The sequence below is a fragment of the Gymnoscopelus braueri genome (genome assembly GCF_963280865.1).
Source record: "Gymnoscopelus braueri genome assembly, chromosome: 10".
In the NCBI taxonomy this organism is placed as follows: domain Eukaryota; kingdom Metazoa; phylum Chordata; class Actinopteri; order Myctophiformes; family Myctophidae; genus Gymnoscopelus; species Gymnoscopelus braueri.
The window spans coordinates 3,183,381-3,195,517 of record NC_137611.1 but is presented as its reverse complement, the minus strand read 5'-3'; the positions used below and the strand labels follow the sequence as shown (position 1 = coordinate 3,195,517).

Below are 12,137 nucleotides of genomic sequence, written 5' to 3'. Positions count from 1 at the left end.
CTGTGTCTGCGTCTTAAAATAGATTTTAAGCCATATTTTATACTTCGGCTGTTTAAGAAAAACAGTCTGCAAGCTCATGTGTTGCATCGCGACGCGATAAACATCTTATAATATTTTGAAAATGTTTGGGCATGCCTGTAATGACATGCCCAAAATAGGGATCCCCCAGTTAATTGTGGTTAAGGTATCTTATCTCTTCCCACTCATGCAGTTTACGGATGCGCTCTCAGGAGATGAATCTGCACCTATCTCATCTCTAAAGCCTGTTCTACTAATCCTCCAATTCACCAGTGCCGGTCATGGACAAAGATTACACAAAACTCATGTTCTTGGATATGTCTAGATGTTGCTCTCAGGCCCAATTGAAGAACAGTACCTGTCCTGGACATGGCCTGATTTTGCTGGTCCCCACCAGGTATAAGATGACACGCGTTGCTTCACAACTCGTTCCCACCTTCAAAAGGAAGATGTGAAAACATAGATGATAAGAGTCAGCTGAATTCTCCAAAGAAGGCACAGCCCCACAGGGTGCACAGAGCCCCATAGGTGTGTATGGAAAGAAAGACATGGAGGTCATGACTCATGAGGGAGCTTTTTCCAAAGGAAATGAGGAAACAACTGCAACCAGCCCCCCTCCCCCCATCAGTGTTGATTTTGTCGAATAAAACTATGATGAAAAATGTTCGTCGAATACCTTTCTTCACTGACGAAAACTAAATAAAAACTAAGCTACGATGACTAAAGCTATAAGAATAAATATATTGACAATTTCATCAACAAATAAAAACTAGACTAAAATGTCAGTGAGGGATCTAGTGGAGAAGAGATCCAGTAGAACTAAAAGACAAGTCACTTTATGTTTGGTTGCGCTCGGGTGTTGCGCTCTGAAAATGGCAGATCTACAAGCTCACAATGTGTCGCGCTGCGACGCCTTGTGGGCTTGTAGATCGGCTATTTTCAACCAAGTGTAAAATCAGCCATTACGACGCCATCAAGGCACCGCCAAAATACATTATAGTCGACTAAATCAACTGTAGATTTAGTCGACTAAAACTAGACTAAAACACTTCGTTTGACAAAAAAATTACTAAAACTAAATGGAATTTTATTCAAAAAAACTACACACTCCCCATAAATCCAGCAAAAAGTGGAAGCAGAACATGCTATACATGCTGGTTAGTGAGGAGAATCCACTGGAATTGTTGGAAAAAAAATGTCACTTCCCCACTCTAAGCAAGCTGGCAAGTAGGAACCTCTGCATTCCCAGGCAGCACTATAGCTGAACCTCTGCATTCCCAGGCAGCACTATAGCTGAACCTCTGCATTCCCAGGCAGCACTATAGCTGCCCATGTAGTTCAGGTGGAAACATCACTACAAGCCTCAGGCCCTGCCTAGAAACAAGACAAATGCTTGCTAGCATGCTGCTATTCCTTGCTATAAACCTAGAATGCAATGCTTGCATGTGACGCATGGGCACTAAAACAGTAACTATATGGCTTTTTATTTTTCCTTTCATTATAAAAAAAAAAAAAAAAAATTAAAAAAAAAAAAAAAAATTTTATATATATATATATATATATATATATATATATATATATATATATATATATATATATATATATATATATATATATATATACACACACATCAATGCGAGAAGCAGATATAGTTTACGTAGGCACGTTAGGCACGTAAACCCATTATATTGTATGTTGTACACTCTTGTATCAAATTTAAATATATGCATGCTCTCTCTTCCTTTCTCCCATTCACTCGCTCTATTTTTCATCCATTCTTTCATCATTATTTTTTTAATATAGGCAATTAACACATTGAATGCCAAAAACGGTCCGGACCGTTTTTGAGGGTCCAAACGAGAAGTGCCGAAAACGGTCCGGACCGTTTTTGACCCAATTCTATTTTTATACATGTGGGCCACGTGGGGCGCTAAAACGAAACTTTGACATCACCCAAGCAGTTTCTGAGAAGAAGAGGCTGGATGTGGCTCCATGTCAAAAATCCTTCCGGTCGGCGTTTTCAATGTTATCTCCTTGATTAAAAGCTTAATATCTCCATTTCTTTTTAATGTGGTGGAAACGAGCCGTTTTCGATCGGCGATCACGCTGCAATGGAGGGTCGCGTTGGAAATATTATTGTTCCAGGCGTTAGTCGGGACCCTCCGCCGTCTCGCACGCACGCTTTGTTTACATGCACTACCGCGTCAGGGCTTCTCACAGCACGAAATGTATAACGCAAGTGGATGGAAGAAATGCTGGCACTCAACGTATAATATTTTAATAAACCTCTGGCACCCAATGTGTTAACTTCAAATTAAATTATAGCAGTAGCCTTATATTTATCCAGTTGCAGTAAGCTCCGTCAAGCCAGCTTAACACGAACCCTATAGAGTCCCTATTCTGTGGGTGAATATTTGGTGGAAATAGCAGATTTACAAGCTCACAATGTGCTGCGACGAGATTTGGTGTAGAAAAAGGATGGGGGCCTAATATAAATATAAACTCCTGGGGGTTTATATTAGGCCCCAGGAGTATAATTAAGTATAGGGTTTGTGTGGTTAAATAAACTCAAAACCTGTCAGTCAGATGATCATAAGCATTTTGTCCACAGGGTGCACAGAGCCCCCATAGTATTACAAATACAAAAAAAAAAAATAGATCTACAAGCTCACAATGTGTCGCGATGCGACGCGTTGTGAGCTTGTAGATCGGCTATTTTCAAATAGCCTAGGTATAAAATAGGGCTAAAGTGGTTAATGTATGTTTTTATTTTATAATATAATAATTTATATATGAAAATTAACTAGTAACTAAAGTTTTCAAATAAATGTAGTGGAGTAAAAGTACAATATTTGCCTCTGAGATGTAGTGGAGTAGAAGTAAAAGTACAGAAAATTGGAAATACTCAAGTAAAGTACAAAGACCTCAAAATTGAACTTAAGTACAGTACTTAAGTAAATGTACTTAGTTACTTTACACCACTGATATCTGGATCAAAAACTCACAACACAAACTATAAAACTATTAACAATACCAAATGACAAAGTTCAAATGCAAAAAGAAGCAATCTGTTATGACGGAAGTCATTGGAAAGGCATCATTCACAACGGTTTATGGGATGAGCAGTTCCTTCAATCTTAAAATAATAACGTAGGCCGACACAGTCTTGTACTTTTGGGTTGTTTTGACCCAAATCTAAGTTGTATGGTCATGATTCATCTCATAGGTGGTTGGCTTGGTTCCAGGCTTTAAAAACTCTCCCGCTCCCTCAGGTCGGGTGATGCCAACCTCCTGGACATGCCCAGGACAAAGGAACCAACCTGGGGTGACACGGCCTTCTGCGGTGCCCCCCCCCCCCATAGAACTCATTCCCAGCTCACATCAAAACTGACCCCCCCCCCACCCTCGCCACGTTTAGAACCACACTCAAAACCCACCTTTTCAGACTTGCATTACCTACCTAATCCCCCCCTTTCTTTTCTTTACGTTCACCGCTATAGTTTTTAACTTTTTTATCTATTTTTTTCCTAATGAAGTTGTTTTTATTTTGTTTTCCGTTTTGTAACTTTGAGAACTCAGAAAAGCGCGCTGTATAAATTGTGTGTATTATTATTGGCATTATAGAGATTTTATTAAATGAATGGGAAATTTGCGTAATAAACAGGGAGATACATCAGATCACACCAGGATCCAAGAACATCTACAAGCAGAGTGTAGTCACATGGAGGGAGTAGGGCCCAAATGTGCTCTCACACATGCACGCCCTGTGCGCGTGCTCACACACACGCACTCACACACACGCGCTCACACACACCCCTATGAATCCAACTCATTTTCATACATTTTAACATGACTGAATAATAATAACATACAAAGCAAAACAAAGACATCTGCTCTTAATAATAATAATCATAATCCATCTTGATCACATGACTATAGAGATCATGTGTACCGATTTGCGTGAAATTTTGATAAATTCTGAAGGAGTAATATAAAGAAATGTTTTACATAAGTCGGCCTCTTGGTGGCGCTATAAAAGGCAGAAGTGCAAAATGCAGGGCAAAGGTTTTTCCTTGGCCTCTATATGGAGTGCACATACAAAGTTTAACACAGATTGGCCTGTTATAGCGCCAACATGAGGCTGATTTTAAAATGTTCAAATGGCATTTCTTTCTCTGCCTAGTGGGAATGTGCGTGCAAAGTTTCACATTAAAATCATGTGTTCATGATTTGAGGCATTTTGTTCAAAACAGAGCACTCCTGCAAACTTTGGAAGACAATCTTAGCCAATCAGGATGGACTATGAAAAATCTGAAAGACCCCTTTGGTTTAATGACTATAGAGATACTGTGTACCGATTCGCGTGACGTTTGGACAAAATCTATAGGAGTACTGTCAAAAAAAAAATTGTGAAAAAAACGGCCTCCTGGTGGCGCTATAACAAGCCCATGTGAAAGATTCGGGGCAGAGGATCTGAATTGGCCTCCAGGGAGTGTGTGCGCACAGTTTCACTGTGATCAAGCCAACAGAGCCAGAGATTAGCTGGTCACGGACGGACAGACGGACAGACAGACGGACGGACAGACGGACAGGGTGCAAAACATACTCTCTCGCCATGCCTTACGGCCTGGCGGAGACAATAATACACACAAACACACACAAGTAGTCAAATAGAAGCATTTCTGTGCCAGGTCACCAGAGTTTCAGAGCCAATCAAACTTCTAAAACAATAGCTCCCTCCTCCCACACATCAGCAGGAATCATCCAGAACATCTGCTTTCCCTGCAGCAGTGCTGAAATGTTCAGAACCATGGACAGCGGCCCATTCAAACACATGCTCCTCAATGGGTCTGGTACTGTCTGTAGCTTGAATGCAAACTCCTGACTTTCATTCTGTTGGACTTTCATCAGAAACAACCAGAAGGATCACAACACAATCAGGAGAATATTTTGTGTCGTTTGTTTACTGTATAGAACAAGCACTGTAAAGCATGCGCAGGGGTCTTCAACAGGGGGTCCGGGACCCCTAGGGGTTGCCCAGAGTTACTACAGGGGGGGGCCGCCAAATCTTTGTGTGATATGATTCTTTTTTTACATTAACCACTTGAACCCTAGCGTCCCTATTCTGAGGGGAACATTAGCCAAAAATAGCAGATCTACAAGCTCACAACGCCTCGCGGGATCGGCTATTTTCAGCAAAAAAAAATTGTTAAGTGGTTAACTGTCTGAAAATACACATTAATATGAATCCAACACAACACTACACAGTGATAGTGTTGTCAAACAAGTCTATGAAATGTTTTAACCCATTGAGACCTGAAGCCGATTCTACATGTCTCCTAAATCTCAACAGTATTCTGAAAAATTCTATGTTTCTATATCAGTGGTGCTCAATCTTTTTCATGTCCAGGACCCCCAGAATGATATGTATTTGACCGCGGACCCCCATCAAAATATTTTGTTCCAGGGACCCCCCAGAAGCAAAGATTTGAGTTAAAAATATTCGCTTTAAAAATATATGTATTCAAAGATTTGCACACATTTTCACGATTTTTCAAAAATAGCAGATCTACGAGCTCGTAGCGCGGCACTCGGTGCCGCGCTATGAGCTTGTATATCTGCTATTTTTGAATAGCCAAAGTGTAAAATAAAGCTTTTTAGCTCAAATCAAAAAATGACACAGTTCCAGGTCTTAATGGGTTAATCTGCATCACAGTTTTATACAATATGTGGTGGGGGGTCCCTGCTCCATCTCTCTCTCTCATCTAAGGGGTCCTTGGGCTGAAAAACATTAAAGACCCCCTGCAAAGTAAAGCATTTAGCGTCAGAACTTCCACACTCCACACACTTCCACAAACAATGCAGACTCAAAAGTTTGGATGCCCAAAGGACCCCTTAGCTGAGAGAGAGATGAAGCAGGGACCCCCTACTACCACCTACACATTGTGTTGCAGATTACACTTTTTCCTAGACAGCTTCATAGACCTGTTTGACAGCACTAGCATGTTGCATAATGTTTTTTTGTTTATTTTTAACACATTAGCTTCTCTATTAATTCATGTTAATGTGTATGTTCAGACATCTAACCCAGGGGTCTTCAACCTTTTCAGGCCAGGGACCCCCAAACTGATGGGGTGATGGAGCAGGGACCCCCTACCTACCTCGTAGGGTAGGGGGTAGGCTACCACATGTATATATCGTATATTTATGTATAAAATTGGGTTTTATATGTATAAACATGAAAAAATGGTTGCCTGCTCCTACGCACAGGTTGTCCCAGTAGGTGTGCTAAAGGTCCTTGTCCTTTCTCTTCAAAATATGTATAAACATACCATGTTATTGTGCATTCAATACTAAGCTATTCAAATATGTCATGTTATGTTTAAAGACAAATTGACATTTTTTGAAAAAATACAAATAAAAACAAGTTTTTAAAAACTAAAATATTTTTAAAATCAAACAGCAATTTCGCGGACCCCCTGCAGTACCTCCGCGGACCCCCTGTTGAAGACCTCTGATCTAACCACTTAAAAGCCTCGATACTAATATAAACTCAACCATTGGCTCTGTACTTGGCCTGCTCTTTTTCTACAGTCTACACCAAACCTCTTTGCCAAAAACAGCCGATCTACAAGCTTGCAGATCGGCTGTTTTTGGCTAATGTTCCCCTCAATCCCTCAGAATGCTATCACACTAAGATTTAGAGGACCCCCCTGTAGTAACTCCGAGGACCCCCTAGGGGTTAGAAGACCCCTGGGTGTAGGCTATGGTTGCATTAAATTGACACAAGCTGGCTTAACTGTCAGTCTCAGCTGTATGCTCTGATGACTGACACGCCTACATGTGTGACACCACGTGTGTCCAGTTAGGGATGGATACAGTGTAGCCTACCAGTGCATAAACACACACACACACACACACACACACACACACACACACACACAGCTTTGATGTGTGTCTGCTAGTGGCATAAGGATAAAGTGAACACTGTTATGCTACAATGTCAGTGGTGGAAAGTAACTAAGTACATTTACTTAAGTACTGTACTTAAGTACAATTTTGAGGTATTTGTACTTTACTTGAGTATTTCCAATTTACAATACTTTTACTTCTACTCCACTACAGCTCAGAGGCAAATATTGTACTTGTAACTCCACTACAATTATTTGAGAACATTAGTTACTAGTTACTTTTCAGATATAAATTATGATATAATGAAACATACATTAACCACTTTAACCCTATTCTATACATAGGCTATTTGAAAATAGCCGATCTACAAGCTCCCAACGCGTCGCGATGCGATGCGTTGTGAGCTTGTAGATCTGCTATTTTCAAATATTTAGTACTTTTACTTTTGGTACTTTAAGTACATTTTGATGCCAATACTTTTGTTCTTTTACTCGAGTACATTTTTAATTCTGGACTTTTACTTGTAACAGAGTATTTTTATTTTGCAGTATTGGTACTTTTACTTAAGTAAATAATTTGAGTACTTTTTCCACCACTGTATGCTATAGTGTGGCCTGTGCTGTGCTAACTGGTGTCTCCATAGCAGCAGCATCAGTGTGTTGAAGCACAACACAGGCTAATCATAACACCTCTCTCTCCTTCTGATAACACAACAACAGGCCTGTTATTACATTGGTATTTGTCGTTTTTAGAGACATGATCAACATGAAGTGGAATTGCGTGGTGTCGTCATCATGTTAGCCTATGATAGGCTAACGTTACTTTCACAAACATGCCCATATTGTTGCCAAGAGAGCTCAGGTGTAAATGTTAGCCCTCTGAAACATGACGAAACCGCCAACCTGGTGTTTGCACGTTCTCCATTTACGGCCCCGTACATCTACATAAACGGTCATATTTCCAATATAAAGTGCTTATCCCATGGTCACGGATGTTGCAATTACGTTCGGGCCCGCAGAAGTACCTGTATCTTCCGTATTGTTCGATATAAAAGCATTTTAATCCGATCGGTGGCCATCTCCTTATAGAGTTATAATGTATCAGAGCAGTGCAATACATCTCCCAACCGATAGGGTCGCCTAGGTGAAAGCACGTGGAGAAAATTCGGAAAAAATGGCCACCGATCGGATTAAAATGCTTTTTAATCAAACAATACGGAACATACAGATACTTTTGAGGGCCCGTACATAATCGTAACATCCGTGGCCATGAGGTCAGCACTTTATATTTGACATATGAACGTTTATGTGGATGTAGAAAGGTAAATGGAGAAAGCGCAAACACCAGGGTTGACGTTCCGCCGTGACACTCGTGACGGTCCTCGCGTCCAAGGCTATAGTGTAATAATGTAACGATTTGATGATGATTCTTTATTAAACCAGCGGAGGATGCATCATAATCCTTGGTGCAGCAGCCAGGGGGGTAGAAGATGTTTTGTCAGGGACTCACCCAGGACGAAGAAGGGCAGCTCGGTGTTCTCCAGGTCGTCCACCACCAGCACGTCGCCGGGGAAGTCGTTCCTCACGGAGAAGAGGAGCTTGGGCTCGGAGGCCGACGGGCTGTGCATGATGCTCAGCTCGTTCTCCCGCAGGAAGGGCAGCGCCGACACCGTCACGCTCTTCATCTTGCACTCCATCATCATGTCCTGGTGCGACATCAGCTGCTCCTCCATGTCGCCGTGGGAGAGACCGTGGACCCCCCGAACCGCCTGGTTCTCCAGCAGGAGGAGGAGAACCGCGAGGAGGAGCAGGAGAAAGCACAGCGTAGAGGAGCCCATGTTTGTGTTGTTTCGCTCTGTCCGCGTTCCACTCAGAGCTGTATGCAGCGTTCAGTCTGAGCCGCTGATAGGAGAAGAGAGGAGAGCAGTGTAGTCGAGAGGAGAGGAGAGGAGAGGAAAGCAGAGAGCAGAGCTGTGGAGAGGAGAGGAGAGGAAAGCAGAGAGCAGAGGAAAGCAGAGCTGTGGAGAGGAGAGCAGTGGTTCTCAACATGTGGATCGGGACCCCCAAGGGTGTCGCCACAGTGATTTTTTTTTGGGGGGGGGGTCCCCAAATGACAGTGAATTTAAAAATAAATAAATAAAGGTGTGCCTAAAAAAAATAAAACAGAAATAGGCAAACATTGTGAAAATAGCAGATCTACAAGCTCAGCTATTTTCACAATATGTATCTGTGGAACCATGTCAGACTAAACAGGAGAGGAGAGAGCAGTGTAGAGGGGGGGGGGGGGTCCCCAGATGACAGTGAAAATGTGAGGGGAAAAATGTGGACCTAAAAAAAACTAAGTAAAGGAAATAAAATTTTAAAAAAGGCCAGAAAGAGGCAAACATTGTGAAAATAGCAGATCTACAAGCACGTTGTGAGCTTGTAGATCAGTGGTTCTCAACCTGTGGGTCGGGACCATCAGGGGGGGGTCGCCACAGGATTTTTGGGGGGGGAGTCCCCAGTTGACAGTGAAAAAAAAAAATAAATAAAATAAAGTAAAGAAAATAAATGAAAAAATACGATAAAGACGCAAACACTGTGAAAATAGCAGATCTACAAGCTCACAACGCCTCGTGTTGTGAGCTTGTAGATCTGCTATTTTCACAGTGTTTATATGTGACTGTGGAACCATGTCAGACTAAATGTAATGCCTACAACTCCTAGAGTTGTAGTTGTAGGCATTACAAGGAGGAGAGGAGTTGTATTCCTGAGAGGAGAGGAGAGCAGAACAGAGCCGAGAGAGGAGAGGAGAGGAGATCAGGGCCGTCAATTAGGTATGGCAGTGCCATACCTTGGCTCCAGACAAAAACAAAACATGAATAATAGCCTAATGCAGGTGTAAGACCATTGTGCGGTTTACCCCCCCAAAAAAATCCGTCTGCGGGGCTTTGCCGCACGCCCAGGATAGGTGTCCTTTATTCTAATCTCTGGGAGTTGGCAACCCTAACCTTGCCATACCTTAGCTTTTGCTGAACTGACGCCACTGAATTCCAGACTGCAGTATCACTACTTTTATTTAAGTAAAAAAAACTTGGTACATTTTCCACCACTGGCTCACAACACTAGTTGGTTGTCAAGGCTTTCAGTTCCCACCTGATGTTGTGAGGGAGTTCAGACTGCTTCACACCGTACTGAATAACTGCTAGTTTACATAGTGTCTTCAAATGAGGACTTAAGTCTAACATGATCAGGTCATCAGAGGGGTTGTAGACTATTTGTTTGGATCCTCCAAAGAGGATGACATGATCTCCCATCATGCAACAGCACATACCATACATCTTAGACGGTCTTCTTCCCTTGGGCTCAACCTTCTTCCAGAAGAAGGTTTCTGGACTGAATCTCCACAGATCATTGAAGGTGTGGTTACCGTTGATGCCACCAAATATGTACAGCTTTCCATTGTAGGTAAAGGCTGAATGACTCCTGCGGCTTTCAGGAAGAAGCTGTGCAGAAGGCACAGCTTCTTCTTCAGCCAGCTTCTTCTTCTTCTTCTTCTTCTTCAGCCAGCAGTCGGTCTCTGTGTCAAACACTCTGATGGTGTTGCAGTAGGCCCTCTGGTACTCCCAGCCCCCAAATACAAACATCTTTGTCCCGATGATGGTGGCAGAGTGACGTGATGAAGCAGGTGGTGGAGTTCCTCTGGTGTTAATTAAAGACCAGACCATTGTGCTGGTGTCCAACTTGTAGATGTCATTAGTCCGTACAGACAGCTTGGTGGATCCTCCATGGATAATCATGACCTTCCCCAACACACAGGCTGAGTGGTAGACCTTTCCTTCTGGAACAGTCCCGGAAACCCTGGGTGGGGTCAACCATTTGTGGGCGTCAACATCAAATGCATAAAGCACATTGCCGTAATCCTCTCCCCAGTATCCTCCCCAGATGTAGACTGTATCTTCTATCAGCACAGCTGTGCGGCCGTAGCGCTTGGAGGGAACCTCAAGGTGACGTTTTCTTCTTCCAGGTGTCACCGGAGGCTTCACCCAGCACAAAGACACTGAGTTGAAGACATACACCTCAGTCGGTTCCATGCTGTTGTAGGTCCGTCCCTCACAGTAGCCTCCAAAGGAATAAACCTTGTGCTCCACTGTAACAGTAGCATAACCGGGTCCTCCTCGTCTTCCATTCAGATGTACCGTCCAGCAGAACATGTCTCTCACACCGTAGATCAAACTGGATTGGTCAAGTCTTGCTCTGTAAAAGTATAGAGTCCTGTCGTGGGCGCTTACCACTTATTGGTTCAGTGCCGCAAATGTCACGCAAATGTTTGACAAATCCGCAAAGCCAATAAGTTAGTTGTCTAGCCAATCAAGGAAGCCGGTGAATTTTTGCTAATATAGCAGAATGAACGCTATCTCAATCGCAGACAAGGCAGTCTGATCCACTGACTTGAAAAAGTATTTCCAGGGGGAAGTCACTACATGCAGCCGTAACCATTGGTAAAAGTTGCTAAATGATGTTGTGTTTTTTTGAAGATGCAGTTTTAAAGGACACGTCGTGATGACGACATTGTGACGTCGTTGCGTGATGATGTCACGACTCAGATTACCCAATGACGTTACTGCAACTGACTGCCGCCATTAAACACTTCAACCACATTGAAGCCCATCCGGTCAAACTGGTTTAAATTTGTTGTATTCCGACGGAGCTGATACACGCCATTAAGAGACCTGCTGTTAAGCTAAAAAATAGACCGTCTACAACAGCTGTTGCCGACGGTTACATGTCGGCTTTCCGACATGTCGCCTTTTCGACAGTTACTAACCCTATACCTAACCCTATACCTAACCCTAACCGCACGCGGAAGCCACGTAGGCGGAGTAGTGGGATGTCGGAATTATGAGCGCAAAACGCGAAATCCATCTTGTATTGCAACAGTGATGAGCAACATAACAAGGTGATTAACTCTTTAACTGCCAGAGTAATAGTGTAATAGTGTCACCCCACTGCCACCGAAAACAAAAAGTTTTCTCACAGAGATCGCCTCATTACACACACGGGGGTCTTGTAGAATGGGGGGGGAGGGGGGGGTTAACTGTCCGGTCGCGTTAATCCATTCCATAGGTATGGCCAGTTGAATGTGGCTTGTTTTTGCCAAAGGCAACAGAAAGCAGAGAAAAAGGACTATTAAAAAAATCCCATAACACTAAACAAAACTAGCTTTAT

At 42.7% G+C, this 12,137-nt stretch overlaps 1 protein-coding gene across 1 annotated transcript in view; it reads right to left on the bottom strand.

Moving 5' to 3' along the window:
- The window catches only part of astn1 (astrotactin 1), a gene marked incomplete at both ends in the record, with an annotated part of 727,677 nt that extends 719,051 nt beyond the window's left edge, over positions 1-8,626 (bottom strand). The window contains one exon of the mRNA XM_080440454.1: positions 8,440-8,626. Within this exon, the coding sequence (XP_080296580.1) occupies positions 8,440-8,626 (187 nt within the window). The remainder of the gene's footprint in view (positions 1-8,439) is intronic.
- Positions 8,627-12,137: the final 3,511 nt, after the last annotated feature.